Here is a 15,713-nt window from a genome sequence, read left to right on the forward strand (position 1 = left end):
CCACTGATGGCAGTAGGGAAACAGCACTTTTAGAAAATGTAAGAGCTTTCTGAAACTATTTGGTAACAAGTAACTACTGCTATCTAGTTTTAGCTGCTAAATCCAGGGTCACTGGATTTATCTCAATTCCTGACTTTTCCATCGACTTCAGAGAGAGTCATTCTTTGCTTTGGCATCTTTAATTTTCGATCCACAAGCATGGCGTGAAAATACTTATGTTTTCTTAGTAGTATTTCAGACATGAATAAGTTAATACCTGCCCTTATCACTTGCGTAGAAAGGAACTCAGTACCATACAAAGTTTGTACTCTCTGAATGTCTTCCTCTGCGCCTGGATTTTTAATATCTTTTTTGTATGTTTTTTAAACATTCTTGTATATAATTAAGCATAACTGTGAGCATAGGTAAACTACTCATATTCCAGGATTAATTTATGTAACCATATTACTTTCACTTAAAATATGTTTAAAGCAGATCCCTCTCGTTCCTGTGGACCTGCACAGCGTCCGGTACAGTGACCACCAGCTACATGTGGCTATTCCCACTGAAATGAATTAAAATGAAATACAATTTAAAATTCGATCCTTCAGTGGCACTAGCCACACTGCCAGTGCTCAGCAGCCACAGATGGCTAACGGCCACCACACTGGACGCAGTGGACGGAGGCTCTGTCCATCCACTTCCATCACCCACACAAGTTCCACAGATGGGGTTGCTGCTACGGTCTTATACTACTGGATATCTAGTAGTGCCCACCTGATAGTACATGCTAACTATCTTTCGAATGAATAATACAATAATTAGTTTTAACTTGTCTTAATAATTCTTAAAATGTGACAGTCAAAACGGAAGACGTCCGCTTGTTTTACACAGTTGGATTAGCTGGGGTCTTTCCTCCCTTCTGCCTACTCCCAGCTTTGTTTTTAGAAAATGTGCCACAGATTTTGGATCACACGCTCCCAGTATGTATCTGATTATTTCATTCTGGCCAAATCTGTCATATTTGTTTCTCCAAATGAATTATCTAAATATTATTTTACCCAAACTGAGTGTTTGCAATTAGGTAGATGATGTACATGTTAAACCTTCCAGGACGCTGATTTATTTTTCAACGTGTTAGTATCAAATTCTAGCAAATTTATTTCTTAGGCAAAGAAATCATTCCCTTTTCAAAGCCTTCTTTTATTTAAAAAGAAATCAAGCAAGTATCCCAGCATACCATGGGTCAAAGAGGAAACTGGAAACTTCCAGGGCAAAATCTTAGACCCAAGATGAATTCTGCAAGGAAACGTGATGTGAAACTGATCCAGCTATTTGTAGGATTACAATAAATACACCTTTGCCCTCAACTCCACAATTTACTGCCAAGCTGCACAAGACGGGATACAAAAGGAGCCAGGCGGAGAGGCTGTTAGCGGATCCCTTCACTCCAGAGGCCAGTTTTAACCCAACACAAGGATTCTTTACTGCCTCTGTCCCTGAGTAAACAAACACCTTCCCCCCAAGGACGTTTCCCTTTCTCCTGCCCTCTTTGCAAACAACATCTGAATTTGCACGTTCTCTCCAGGAAATCAAATGAATGTAACTTACCTAACCAAAGAAACTGAAGAACACGCCATAAATGGAAAGATCGGTTCCTACACTTCAGTATTTTCTCCAGTAGGCCTTTCTGTTAAAACAAAAAAACATATTTCTCCTGCAGAACCCTTTATAAATATGGTTTTGATGATCACAATTACATTGAGACAGTCTCCTACAACAATAAACGACTTTTGGATCTGTTCAACAGAAAGAGAACTTTGCAGCTGTATTCAAGTAAGCAACAAAAGCAGAGTGAACTTTCATGGAGTTAGATTGCATTGAGACGAGTCAAGTTATGGTTCAGGTCTATCTCTTTCATTATATGTTTCAGTTGTCCTGATTCAAAATCTAAATAACTTAAAGGGTGAGTTCATGGAATTAGAATCTTAACACCGGAATAAAAGGGTAGCCTGCGTACTACGATCCCAGGGAGGACAAGGGGTCACCCCCACTTTCATAACGTGGCCTGACCCTTTTCGACCGCGGACAATTGATTCGAAGGACGCCGGCTGTCCAGCCCTGGCGGGCCACTACTGACCTAGTCCTAAGTTAGGAACAGCCCTGCAAATCGCCCCCTCCCCCTCCACTTCATCAAAATCGGGGAACAAATACAGAAAAAGTGCAGCTGGCTTTCTACCTACACGTGCCCTAAAACTCGGGGACTGGATCCACTTTTCACAGCTGTTTAATAAGAACTCCGGGCAGTTCGTATTACTTCTTTCTTAGAGTGCTTGGTGGTTTCAGTTAATGCATTTTCCTCTCTCGCTTTTGAGGGGAAAAGCCTGGGCTGCCGGGGTTTGTGGGCCCCTCCCCCGGACTTCATCTTCCTTTCCTCCCCCAGCCCCCGACCCGTTTTGCTCCAGTCCAAAGCAGAGCGACTCCCCCACCGCCAAGGAAAAGCCAGTTCAAGAAGCCGGGGAAGGGTGGGGCCCCGCGCGCCCCGGAGGAGCGCCCCTCGAAGGCGGGGGCAGGAAGCGGCCGCCGCGCCCCGTCCCGCTTCCCTCCCTTAGAGCCAGAACAATGGCTTTTTGCCCGGAAAACGGAGTTGGGAGCAAGGCCGGGCGCGCCCCGGGGACCATGCGGTACTCGGTGGGCGCCTCAGAGCCGGAGCCCCTAGGCACCTCCTCCCCCAGCCAGGGGCCCACCCGCGCCCCCACCCCCACGCCCGCGCCCCGGCCCCGGCCCCGCCGGTTGCCCGGACCGCGCGGGACCCCCCGCAGGCTGACTCCCAGCCCGCCGCGGACAATGCACGCCCCGCCCGGCCCCGCGCCCGCCCCCCCTCGCTGATTGGCCCGCACGGGAGTTTGGGCGCGGGGGGCGGGCGGCGGGCCTGGGCGCCGGGCGCGGAGGCGGTGCGCGTGCGCGGGAGCAGGCCGGCGCGCCGGGCGAGGGCGGTGCTTTGTGTGCGGCCGGCGGGGCGCGCGGCGGTGCGGCCGGGTTACGGGCGGCGGGCGCCGCGGTCGGGCGGGCTGCCGGGCAGCATGGAGGAGTTGAGCAGCGTGGGCGAGCAGGTCTTCGCCGCCGAGTGCATCCTGAGCAAGCGGCTCCGCAAGGTGCGTGCGGCCCGCCCGGCCCCCTCCCGCCGCCTGCCGCCCGCCGCCCGTCTGGCTCACGGCCCCTCTTCTCTCCCCGCAGGGCAAGCTGGAGTACTTGGTCAAGTGGCGCGGCTGGTCCTCCAAGTGAGTCCCCCGCGACGCTGCGCCCGCCCTGCCGCCCCCTCGCCCGGCGGTGGGGACGTGGAGCCCTCGGCCGCGCCGTCCGGGGGCCTGGGGGCGCCCGCGGGCTGAGCGGGAAGTTCGCGGGGTCCCCGCGGGCTCCTCCGGCTCTGAGGGGGCGGAGGCCGTCCGGCCCGAGGTTGCCCTTTGTTTACACGCCCGCGGGGGAGAGCTGGGCGGCCCCCCGCGCCGGAACCTCTTCGGCCCCCGCGCCGCGCTCCCCCCATCCCCCGCCCTGGCCGGGAGGGAGGCGCGGGATGCAAGCCCCCCTCCTCTTGGCTAGATTCTCTCTGCTGTAACCTGAGCTTCCTATTGATGGATGTGAGGTTTCTTTTTTTTTTCTTTCTTTTAATGGAAGAGAGGGGATTTGGCATCCCCGGAAGGGGCTCTGTGCACAGCTGCTCCGGCGGCCCCGTTTCCCCGTTTCCCCGGACCGCGCTCTTTCTTTGCTACCCCTCGAGGTGCCCCGGCTCGCGCGCCACATTGTTCTGGATCTCGGGCTGGGCGCCTGTGCCCCTCCCTGCATCCTGGACCTGCCTTCCCTTCCTTCTCTGGCTCCAGGCCAGGGTTTGGGGGATTCCCTCTCTGCAACTTTGCGTTTTATTGGGATTTGTTTTTCTCCCAGGCAGAGACTGTGGGAGTCCTCTTGTGGCCTTGTTTTAATTGGGGAGTTGGAGCGGCAGTTTCCCTTTGGGTTTGAGGTTAGAGTGCTGGGTTGGTGGGGGGTGGCCAGCCTCCAAAACCTGGGTTTGCACTTTGAGAAGTGCCATGGTGCTACGGTGCCACAGCCATCGGCCTGAGTAGAGGAGCGGTGAGGGCGGGCCCCCTCGGGCTGCTTTGCAAAGCCGTGATCATCAGCCTGGCGTCTAATGCTGCCCTGCCCTCTGCTTTGCAGACATAACAGCTGGGAGCCGGAGGAGAACATCCTGGACCCAAGGCTGCTCCTGGCCTTCCAGAAGAAGTGAGGACGCTGACAGCACTGTGGGGAGGGCGTGGGGGAGGGATGGTGGCTGGTTGCAGAGTCGTGCTGGGCGCTGCTCGCCTGCCCGGAGGCTGGAGCTGGGGCTGTGGTCTGAGGTCCCTTAGCAAGATTGTCTCCAGGGCCATCTCTGTGACTGGCTGTAAAAGTCCCCAGCCAGCCCCTCTCCCACCTTCTCCCAGCCAGCCTGTATCCATCCCTGAGAAGACCCCAAGTAAGTTCCGCTTTGGTTTTTCTGACAGCCATACTTGCAGAAACCAACTTTTCCACTTGCTTCAGATAAAGATGTAGCTTCTCTTGGCCTTTTCTGCTGAGTAATTTGCACATGGCGCTAACAGAAAACCAGGATAGCAGGTTTGCCACAGTGACGCAGGCCTGCCCTTCCAGCCCTGCACATGTGTGCCATCAGGCAAGAGAAGGCTCAGAGAGGGAGCTGGAACACACAACATGCGCTTGTGCCTATCGTGGTGTCTCTCAAGAACGAAACATTTATTTTGCTCTGGCCTGCAGCATACGGTACCAGATAGCCCCATGGGACCGGATTGGGCCAGACTTGTTTCTGTCATTGTAGATGTCATTTCTATTTTTAGGTAGGAAGCTTGGGTTAAGAGATAGGCCTCCTTGAGATGTTCGAGGGCAAGGGGTGGTGAGGAGAGGACAGTGGATGTGCCCACCGCACCCCAGCATGAAGGGCCAGGGAGTGCTACTCAAGCAATGGCGAGGCGTGGGGTGTTTCACTGACAGCTCCCCCTGGCTCCCCTGGCTGGACTTGCCCTGTGGATAAAGGCAGAAGAATTGGTTGCCGGAGTCTTTCCCAGCCAGGGTCAATCTGACAGGTTTGTTCTCTGGTGGCGAAAGGTGCGTTCCCTTTTTTCTGCTGTAGCAGAACATTTTAGGTCTTCCCAAAGGGGACATGAGAGTGGGGAAAGAAGAGTTTTCTGATGGGGTGAGTAAAAAGAAGAGGAGCCTGTGCTTGCTTAAATCCCTTTGGAAAATTGTAATGGCAACCCATTGTCTTGTGTTGTTTCCTGTCTGGGTCCTGTGAGCCTTGGGGTGGGGGAATGGCTTGACCCACTTCAGAGGTTGGTACTTTTCTCTGTATCTAACACAGTGTCCTAACAGTTGAGAGAGATTGTGCCCTTGCCCCTGGTTTTGGTTCAGAAACACCTGAGATAACAAGAGTTTAAAACCCATGGGTGGCTTGGATTACATCGTGGAAGAAAGAAAACGGAGAAGGTGGCTGTTCAGCCCTCTCCATCCACCAACACGCTAGCTCCCTCTGGGCACTGGGAGCTGGCCGTTACCTGCTTGGTATTGGAGGGGGTGGGGGTGTGGCCCTTGGCGACGCACAGGCTCACAGCACTCCGTCCACAGGTTAATGTTTCAGCGGAGGAGATCCATGCAACTCTTCACTGGCCTTTTAGGAGATTTCGGGTTAAGGACCAGTACTTAATTGGAGTATGAGCTTTGCCTGGTACTGATCAGAACTGCGTTGAGGAGGTTGTCTTCCAGGCCCCAGTGAGATGGTGTTTGCCCAGTGTAATTACCAGGGACCCTTCCCTTGAGAGTAGCCTGAAATACAAGCTTTCCCTGGGGGCTGGAGGTTCTACTAGCGCTTCATGACCCAGCAGGTGTGGAGGCTCTTCGGGGGGTACTGAGGGTGGGGCATGCACTGAGCCCTGCCTACTTCAGAACTCGGCTCTTTTGTTATCTCCCTCAAGAGTAGAGTTTAGGAACAGAGGTATTTTTAAAAAGGAAACAAGGAGAGTCATATGCCAGCAGTCAGGCTGTGCGAGGGCTGGAGGGCAGGGCCCATGTTGCTCCTTGCCTGGGTGAGGGTTTCATGCATAGGCAGCTGCCCAGGGGATTGCTGGCATCTCCTTTCCCTGGGCTTCCTTCTCCTATTGAAAGTAAGTAGGTTGGACCGCGTGGCCACCAAGGCCACTTCTGGTTAGGATATGCTAGAATTTCCACGCAGCAGTGCACCGGCAGGAAGCTGTCTTAAGAGAGGTCGGAGAAAACTGGGGTATCATCGTTTTCCCAGCGTTGCTTTCCTCTCTTTAGCTTGTTCTTACCCAAATGAAATGGGATGGCTGGTTACTGACCCTAGCGCAAAGAATGGGGTCTGACCTCTGCCTTGGGTATTTGATGATGTGTTTGCAGCAGACAGGATAAGCTATTGCAGGCCGACAGGAATAGGGTGCTGGAAGCCATAGAGTCCTATGTGATAGAAGGGGTATGCACTAGGGCTTCTCCCCCATTAACTAGTAAGTATGCCTTCAGGGAACATGAGAAGGAGGTGCAGAACCGGAAGAGAGGCAAGAGGCCGAGAGGCCGGCCAAGGAAGCTCACTGCCATGTCCTCCTGCAGCCGACGCTCCAAGCTCAAGGTGGGTGGCTGCGCCAGGCGTACTGACCCCACCTCCCAGCACTCCCTTGGGGTAGGGGGCAGGCAGAGGGAGGGTTTGGGGCCCTCAGGAAGGGGGTGGCACTTCTGCCAACAGTCTGTCCCTCTACTCGGGAAACAGGAGCCCCCTTTCTTCCTGCCTCTCAGCTTCTGCTGCCCAGGAGCCCCAGCCGGCTGAGAGTTCCTCCCCACCCCTCCCAGGGGCTTCCTGCTTCAGCCTGTCTTGCACGCCTCTCTGCTGGGTGGCAGGGTCAAACTGCTGCTGACAAGCACTCTTCACTCCCATGGGGTCCAGAAAGGAACAGGAAGCATGCGTACAGTAGGTGCTCATAGGATTGCCAACTATATGTGACCCACAAGCCCAAGATTTTGGGCTACTCCAGGCCCACCTGTGAGTGTACCTTAAATCGAGGTGGCCAGAAAAGGCAGGGCTGACCCAATAGCCAGGGGGTGCCGGAAGGGGCTTTGGAGGAGGGCAGAGGGACTGTGGACTGATGATGCGCTTCGGCCGTCTCGGTACCGTCCTGTCACCCCGCCCCGCTACAGTGATGGGCTTACCCCGCCACAGGTATGCAGGCACCCCTGGGGTCCATGGCAGGGCCCCTCCCTTCCCTGAGGACAGGTGAGGCAGCACAGGATCAGGGAGGAGGGCCTGGCCTCAGTCCCGGGTGCTGCTTTGATTCCCTCCTCCCGGCACTGTCCGTGGACCTCCGCATGTTGTGGCCACGAGCTCAGTCACTTACAGAACCCGCCTTTCCAGGAGGATTTCCTGAGTGAACGGGATTCTGTGCTGTAGAATCTTGTTGGCTGGTCTATACTGGCCTCACATTGTCTTGAAAATCTTCCTTTCGAGCAGGATGGTGGGGCTGCAGAAGTCCTGCCGACTGAGGAGTGGCTACAAGGCAGTGATTGACGCCTTATTTGAGGAGGTTTGAGGAGATCACTCCTGTTGAAGTCGGGAGAATGGGGTGGTAGGGAGGCAGTGTTGGATCTGACTCCCTAAAGCTCACGCTGTAGAATTCTGATCCAGCAGGCAGCATGGGAGGCCTATGAAACACGAGGACACTCTTATTTAATATTTGGGGTGACATCCAGAAGGCGAGGAGGGCAGTGGTTTGTTTACCTGTGTGCTGTAAGGCTCAGACTGGGAAATGGGGATACCGAAGCCCACTTGGTTTAGGCTGCAAAGCTGTGTGTGCTACTTCATATGACCTGTAACCTCCTGAGTCCTGATAACTGTGATGCTCTGGATACCGTTCCCTTTGAACGTCTGCTCTACAGCCCGGAGATAAATCTGCATTCCCCGTGAAAGCTGATGGTGGACCGGGATGTTATGGTGTGGACTTCGTCCGTCCTTATTCTGACTTCATTTTTATGAGTCACCTATTTTTCTCTCTATTTTACCTTTGATTTTGCCTCTCATGGAACTGTGAGCGTGGTGAGAAGTTGCTCCTTCCTGATTGCTTCTCTGGTCTGGAAGCCACAGGAGTTGATGGCTGCAAGGTGCCCAGTGTTCCTTGGGGACAGCATGGCGCTCTGGACCCTGGGAGCAGGCAGTGGAGGTGTGACACCTTATCTTTTTTTTTTTTTTTTTTTCCTTTGAGACGTAGTCTTACTCTGTCACCCAGGCTGGAGTTCAGTGGCACAATCTCGGCTCGCTGCAGCCTCCACCTCCCAATTTCAATGAAGCAATTCTCCTGCCTCAGCCTCTGCAGTAGCTGGGACTACAGGCACGTGCTACCACACCCAGCTAATTTTTGTATTTTTAATAGAGACGGCATCGCTATGTTGGCCAGGCTGGTCTCGAACTCCTGACCTCAGGTGATCCACCCACCTCAGCCTCCCAAAGTGCTGGGATTACAGACGTGAGCCACCGCACCCAGCCAACTTCTTTATCTTTTTTCAGGAACCTGATGCTCCCTCCAAATCCAAGTCCAGCAGTTCCTCCTCTTCCTCTACGTCGTCATCCTCTTCCTCGGATGAAGAGGATGACAGTGATTTAGATGCCAAGAGGGGTCCCCGGGGCCGCGACACCCACCCAGTGCCTCAGAAGAAGGCCCAGATCCTGGTGGCCAAACCTGAGCTGAAGGATCCCATCCGGAAGAAGCGGGGACGAAAGCCCCTGCCCCCAGAGCAGAAGGCAACCCGAAGACCCGTGAGCCTGGCCAAGGTGCTGAAGACCGCCCGGAAGGATCTGGGGGCCCCAGCCAGCAAGCTACCCCCTCCACTCAGCGCCCCCGTGGCAGGCCTGGCAGCTCTGAAGGCCCATGCCAAGGAGGCCTGTGGTAGCCCCAGTGCCATGGCCACCCCAGAGAACCTGGCCAGCCTGATGAAGGGCATGGCCAGTAGCCCCGGCCGGGGTGGCATCAGTTGGCAGAGCTCCATCGTGCATTACATGAACCGCATGACCCAAAGCCAGGCCGCCAGCAGGTTGGCGCTGAAGGCCCAGGCCACCACCAAGTGCGGCCTTGGGCTGGACCTGAAGGTGAGGACGCAGAAAGGGGAGCTGGGAATGAGCCCTCCAGGAAGCAAAATCCCGAAGGCCCCCAGCAGCGGGGCTGTGGAGCAGAAAGTAGGGAGCACAGGGGGTCCCACACACACCCATGGTGCCAGCAGGGTACCTGCTGGGTGCCCAGGCCCTCAGTCAGCACCCACCCAGGAGCTGAGCCTCCAGGTCTTGGACTTGCAAAGTGTCAAGAATGGCATGCCTGGGGTGGGTCTGCTTGCCCGCCATGCCACCACCACCAAGGGTGTCCCAGCTACCAACCCAGTCCCTGGGAAGGGCACTGGGAGTGGCCTCATTGGGGGCAGCGGGGCTGCCATGCCCACTGACACAAGCAAAAGTGAGAAGCTGGCCTCCAGAGCAGTGGCGCCGCCCACCCCTGCCAGCAAGAGGGACTATGTCAAGGGCAGTGCTACCCCCAGTGGGCAGGAGAGCCGCACAGCCCCTGGAGAAGCCCGCAAGGCAGCCACACTGCCGGAGATGAGCGCAGGCGAGGAGAGCAGCAGCTCGGACTCTGACCCGGACTCCGCCTCGCCGCCCAGCACTGGTCAGAACCCGTCAGTGTCCGTTCAGACCAGCCAGGACTGGAAGCCCACCCGCAGTCTCATCGAGCATGTCTTTGTCACTGACGTCACTGCCAACCTCATCACCGTCACAGTGAAGGAGTCTCCCACCAGCGTGGGCTTCTTCAACCTGAGGCATTACTGAATCCCCCGCGCCACCAGCTGCCCGGTCTTCCTCCCCTTCGCTGCCTGTGGTTTTGCTTGGCTAACTGACTCCCAGCCCAAGCCCCCTCAAGAGTCTGGGTCGGGGAGGAGGAGCGGGTGGTCTCCTTGATGGGCAGTCTTGGAAGGGGCTTCTCCCCTCATCCTGCCCTGTCCCGCGAGGTAGGGCAGGGGGTCTCGCTGCCTTGTTGGTCTCCACCGTGTTCCTACCTCTGCAGGCCTCTTCGCTCTCGCCTCTTGCCTCAGGAAACACAGTGGCACCTGTGGCTCAAGGTGACTGTCTTGAACAGAGCAGGCTGCTTCGTGGCTGCGTTTGAACTCCTCACTGGCCTGTGTGACGGCATCACTGCTTTGCTCCCTGTCTTGCAGGGGCTGAGGTGTCAGCTGGGGCATCTGGTGTGTCTCGCTTTCAGCCCTGGGGTGGGCAGAGAGTATTGGGGGGAGGCAAGGCCAGTGGGACTAGTGTTCCCTCCACCTGGTGGCAGCTTTTGGGAGATGGGATGAGCAGGGGCGGGCCTGGCTAGCATTGCCTGAACCCACAGTGGTGAGGTGGGGAGCTTGCCCCTGACAGCTGGGGGCTGGCTGGGGCCTTACTGTGAAAGGACAGTGGCAGGCAGCTAGAGTAGAGCAAGCCCAGGAGCCCTAAAAGGCTGGCTTTGTGGCCATCTAGCCCCAATTCAGGGTGGCATCCACAGCCCCCAAACAGCCTACGAGCCAGCATGGGTGGGGAGGGGGTGGTCCCACAGCTAGGTTCCACCTGAAGAGCCTCCACGCCTCGGAGCAGGAGAGGCAGGCTGTGGCTGCCGCCCTCCTTCCTGCCCGTGTCCCAATGAGAAGTGACCCGAGTCCCCTTCCAAACCCAGACCCACCCCCTGCCCCAGGCCCACTGAAGCATGTTCCATTTCTAGAAAGCCCAGAGTTCAGTGTCCCAAGGAAAACCCAAAGTGGAGGTGCTCAGGTCCAGGGGAGTCCAGTGAGCAGGAGCCTTGGCAAGCAAGCCCCTCCCTCCACTCCCAGCATCTCCCTTTTGCTAATAAAGGACTGGCTTCGTGCTAATGGCCCACAGACTGCCCCGGAGACCTGGAGGACAGGAGTGCTGGCACTTGCGAGTCGATGGGCCCGTCTGTCGGCTCTGCCCATGCTGCAGGTGTGTGCTGTGGGTCCTGCCTAAGTGGATGAGGCATTCCTTAAGGAATATCACTTTCCCTGACAATCCCCCACACCTTTAGGTGCTCCCTGCTTGGCTCCTTTCCAGCTGAAAAACTATACCTGTACCATTTGGGAAGCTGGACAAATTCTAGGGGACCCACCTGATAGAGGGCCCTGGGAAGCTGAATCTGTCAGCGTTGGCCCTGAGGCCCCTGTTAAGTTTGTGAGCCACCTCTAGGTGGCCACGTCTGCGAGCTACCTTGTATGGCTTCTGACCAGTATTAGGATTTCTGTTCTGAGAGAGCAGCTTGGGCAGAAAGGCAGGGCAGCCCAGAGGTGGCAGCGGCAGGCAATCTGGTCACTGGGTCTTTGTGATGCCAAAAACAAAAGGGGGTGGGGTGGTCACTTTGTGTTCCTCTGATTGGATGGAGTCAGCGCGCAGGCATGGGGCTGTATTCCAGTGCCTGACTATAGGGAAGGCTACCTTTCCATGGAGTAGCCCAGACTTCGGGAATGGGCTCTGTTTTCCGGGGGACAGGCCTACCGGACTGCAAGACCCCCCAGTACCTCACCGTGCCAAATAGGAAGAGGTGGCCTTGGTGTAGCCAAATTGATCTTAACAGTGTGCCTTTGGGGAGGGACCCATGTCCATGGCTTCATTGAGGGCCAGCCCACAGTGGTGGTGGTGGCTGCCACAGGAATGGTGCCCGCCTCGGCGAATTGAAGGGCTGGGGGTCCCACATAGCTAGGCCCGAGCTGGAAGCAGACAGTAAGGAAGAGCTGCTCCCAATGGGAGAGGGAGAAATTCCAGCTCACCGTGCATCCTGGGAGGAGGCATGGATCCTGGCATGATGGGCCTCGGGCACCAGCTTCCTTGTGCCCAGACAGCCAAGCCTGTGACTCTTTCCTGCGGAGCGCTGTGCTACCTTCAACGCTCCAAAGCCAGACTAACAGCTCTCCAAGCCCTTGGGGTGACTCTGTCCTTCCAGGAGCTGTTGGAGAAATGAGGATCTGTCCCTGGCTGCCTGTCCTCCCCAGCAGCCAGGTCTCTCCAGACCCTGATTCGGTGCCTTTCTGCTTACCAGCTACTTCAATCCCAAAGTGTGAATCTGCAGATACCTTACTCCCAGCCACTTTGCCTTCTTACTGTGTCGTGTGTCTTTCCTGGTGCTTTAAGAGCGTGTGCACGTGTGCAGGGCAAGGGCCACCACTGGGAACTGCACCAAATGCTCAGACTTGGTTGTTTTACGTTTACCAATAAATAAAAGTAGACTTTCTATTTTTATTTGCTGCTATTTATGTGTGTGTGTGTTTGTGTAGCTAGGTGTCTGGCACATCTGACAAGATGCATTGTTGCTTTTTTCCCAAAGGTCCCACAGGAACTGTGGCAGTGTGTATGTGTGTAATGGTGTGTTAACCCCATCTTGTTTGCTCCTGTATTGAATAGGAAGCAGTGGCTACTCTGTCTTCCTTAGAGGTGTTGGCATATTTTCATATGTATATATTTTGTACCAAAAAAGAGTGTTCCTTGTTTTGGTTACGCTCGAAATTCTGACCTAGTTGGAGAGGGCTCTGGGCCCAGAGCTTTCATTAAGGGGAGACTGGGGGAGGATCAAGCTTTGAACCAAAGCCAATCACTGGCATGATTTGTGTTTTTTAATTTAAAAAAAAAAAAATCATTCATGCATGCCACTTCTAATTGCTTTCAACTATGGCTGTTTGCTTTCTTAAAAGAGAACAAAAGTAGATATGTTATTGCCCTAGGAGAGGATCTGTGTTGAAACAGGACAGCAGCCCAGGGCCCACATTTAATTAGGATCAATCAGTTCAAGGAAATGTTTCCCCCAAAAAGCCCCTGATGGTGTGGGGAAAGGGAATGGAGTTGGGGACAGGTAGTGCCTAGACGACCAGATTTTACTCAAGTGTATCCCATGATTCTGTTGATTTTCTAGCATTTTTGGAAAACTAGCAAAGTTGCAGAGTTTTTTCTTTTTTTAGACTGATGTTAATTTATTTTACAGGGGAAAGACAGCAAATGGCGTCAGAAGATTTTTGTCCTTTTGTTATCTCTTAGTATATCAATAAATTTTTTAAAAAACTTTTGGCCTGGTGTACATCATGAGTGATCCCTGGAAACACAATAGACTCTGCTCTTTTCCTTTCTTGAGGCAAAATAACTCGTCTGGACATGGGCTGAATACTTGTGGCACAGAAAAATCAAAGCCTGGGAAAGGCTTGGCCGCTTGCAGAGGGTGCAGAAAAACATGTGTTTCCAAGCAAGGGATGGGGGTTTAAGAGTCCATATACCAGTGGTTCACAACAGAGAACAATTTGGCATTGCAGGGGACCCTTGGCAGATCTGGAGGTCTTGGTTGTCACGCTGTGGGGTGGGTGCCATTTGCATATAGTGTGTGGATACCAGAGAAGTGCTGCTGGATGTCCTGAGGTGCACAGGACAGTCTCCATGACAGAAAGAAATGATCTTTCCCAGCGCGTCAGTAGTGCTGAGTTTGAGAGACTGAATTAATGGGAAAAATAGAAAAAACACAATGGCAGGGATTGGGGACAGGGGCAGCGTTACCGGCATCTGTTAGGTGAGGTCAGGGATGCTGCAATGTATAATCAACTCATTTTTGAGACTGCTCCCCTTCCAGAGACATTCAAAGTTAAACCAAAACTCTCCCTCTCCCCGCCCCCACAATATCCAGAGAAGCTATGTTGGAAAGCCACTCAACCCCTTGAAGCCACCACATGTGCTAACGCTTTACAAGGAGGCAGCCATAAAATTCCAGAGGAGTCACTGTGAGTTAGAAGCTACTGCAACTCCTAACCCAAGGCTCGCGAAAAAAGAGGTGATTTGCTTATTATAGAACGTTCCCCGACCCCTTAAGGCTTGCACCAACCTCAGCATGAATTTATTCATAAATTCCAGCCTCCAGGGAGGACAGAGTTTCTTTGAAGTGAAGAGGGAAGCTGGGCCTAGATGTTGCGGTCACTGGGTGAAAAGCTACTTGGGGCCAAGGCCTGAGTCTTTTGGTTCAGGAAAGCGTTCCCCCTACAGATGGAAATGTGACCCCCAGCACTAGTCCGCTCCAGGAAGGCCTGCGAATTCGAAATCAGACTGTTGCAGAGAAAGAAGACTGTTGGTGGGCTCTCTTTTGCTGCCTTCGCAAGTCTCTGGCTGTTTTGTTTTGGAGAAAGTGGGCAGGGGCGACCCCAGCGAGCCTGTCCTCTGGCTTATGAGGGCTGCAGAAAGCGGCTGGGACCACCAGGAAGGAGCAAGTTGGCCGAGCAGGGGCAGGCGCGGCTCCCGATGCGGAGCCAGGCTTTCCGGAGAGCCCATTTCTACGGGGATTCGGCCAGACGGGTGCCGGGCCGAGCTCGCTCGGCCTTTGTTAGTTTCTGCGCCGCTGATGTGATCGCCTAATCCAGTGCCCCCTCAGAAGAATAGACTGGGCTGCCGAGGGCCCGGCCCCAAGCCGCCGCGACCTGCCCGCGGGCGCCGGGAGCGATGGATGCGGAGGGGCTGGGAGGACGGTGGTCCGGGCGTGTGGACCTCCTCGTCCTCCCCTCCGCCCTCGTGGATCCAGCGCCGGGGCTCAGGGAGGACGCAGAGGGGCGCCCGTGGTGGTGGGCGCCCAGCGGTGCCGTTGGGTGGGGGTTAGATAAGGCTTTCTCAGTTAGGGCTCCCAACCAGAAAGCTACTGGCTCCCCGGGGGTAAGGGGTGGGCGCGGGCGACCCGGGCCGACGCCGCCACCTGTAGAGGGCGCGCGCATCCCACCAAGGTCGGCCGCCGGCCCTTCGGACCGACAAGGGAAAAGCCAGCCGCGTCTCCAGGGTGCCCGGGACTGCATCGCACCACCTGCACCCCCCCGGCCACCTCCGCCTCGGAAGTCTCAGGAGGAAAGCCCCGACCCTGCCCGCAGCCTCTCTCGCTGCGTTCAGGACCCGCGGCTGCGGGCAGCCGCCTTCCACGCTGGACAGCACGTCTCTCGGCCTGGAGGGCTTTTAGATGAGAAGAGGAAACCGGCACAGGAGCCCCAGAGGGCCGGGGCAGATCTGTGCGCCGGCGGCCGGGGCGCACGGCACAGTGCCTAGATCAGGACTGGTGCGAAGCCAGCATCAAAGGGACGGAAAATGAATCCTATCCAACACTCTAGGAAGAGCATGAACCTTCCAACCCAACCAATGTTTGTGCGAGGCCAGGTTTCCCGCCGCGGTGGCCGCACTAGCCTGCCCTGTCCTCGGGACGCAGGCTAACCAGTCCGGCTGGAGGCCGCCACGCACACCTGGTCTCTGCAGTTGTGGGGGACTCCCAGGGAATCTGCCCAGGAAACGGAAACCCGTGAGGGCGCTCCTCAAAGCCGAGGTTGATGGCCAGCGAACCCAAAAAAGGGGCAGGGTGGGGGCCCTCCCGTCTGCTTAAGCAAGAGCCCATTCCACCGCCCCACACGCCCAGGAATGGACGCGGAAGGGAGCCCCGTCCAAGCGGCGACCATCGCTGGGTCACCCCACCCACCTTCTCGTGATGTCCCCTGCCAGCACAGAGACCACCCGTTGCGGTGGGGCAGGCTCGGGGCTGAGATCTTTGACACCTGGCGGCCAGCTACCCTACTCGGCCGGCAGCGCAGGCCCTCACGTCGGAAGGGCACTC

General features: G+C 55.6%; 1 protein-coding gene and 1 long non-coding RNA gene across 3 annotated transcripts in view; one reads left to right on the forward strand and one right to left on the reverse strand.

Moving 5' to 3' along the window:
* The window catches only part of LOC103879030, a 10,580-nt gene extending 7,905 nt beyond the window's left edge, over positions 1 to 2,675 (reverse strand). Inside the window, exons 1-2 of one of the 2 annotated variants that reach the window (XR_639439.4) lie at positions 2,223 to 2,673; positions 1,591 to 1,669 (exon numbers count right to left, since the gene is read on the reverse strand). This is a non-coding gene — a long non-coding RNA (uncharacterized LOC103879030). Of the gene's footprint in view, positions 1 to 1,590 lie in introns of both variants that reach the window. The other variant, XR_002517824.2, reaches the window with a different exon arrangement.
* A 290-nt stretch (positions 2,676 to 2,965) lies between these two features.
* On the forward strand, positions 2,966 to 13,149 carry CBX2 (chromobox 2). Its single transcript, XM_031657840.1, has 5 exons — positions 2,966 to 3,134; positions 3,217 to 3,260; positions 4,192 to 4,257; positions 6,559 to 6,664; positions 8,588 to 13,149. Exons 1-5 carry the CDS (start codon positions 3,063 to 3,065, stop codon positions 9,890 to 9,892), a joined length of 1,593 nt encoding a protein of 530 aa, XP_031513700.1. The 5' UTR covers positions 2,966 to 3,062; the 3' UTR covers positions 9,893 to 13,149.
* Positions 13,150 to 15,713: the final 2,564 nt, after the last annotated feature.

Source organism: Papio anubis, chromosome 17 (assembly GCF_008728515.1).
Source record: "Papio anubis isolate 15944 chromosome 17, Panubis1.0, whole genome shotgun sequence".
NCBI lineage: Eukaryota > Metazoa > Chordata > Mammalia > Primates > Cercopithecidae > Papio > Papio anubis.

Coding starts and splice junctions, on each gene's coding strand:
- CBX2 (XM_031657840.1), top strand. CDS start 3,063: ATGGAGGAGTTGAGCAGCGTGGGCGAGCAGGTCTTCGCCGCCGAGTGC. Junction 4,258..6,558: donor CTCCTGGCCTTCCAGAAGAA/GTGAGGACGCTG, acceptor GTATGCCTTCAG/GGAACATGAGAAGGAGGTGC. Junction 6,665..8,587: donor GCCGACGCTCCAAGCTCAAG/GTGGGTGGCTGC, acceptor ATCTTTTTTCAG/GAACCTGATGCTCCCTCCAA.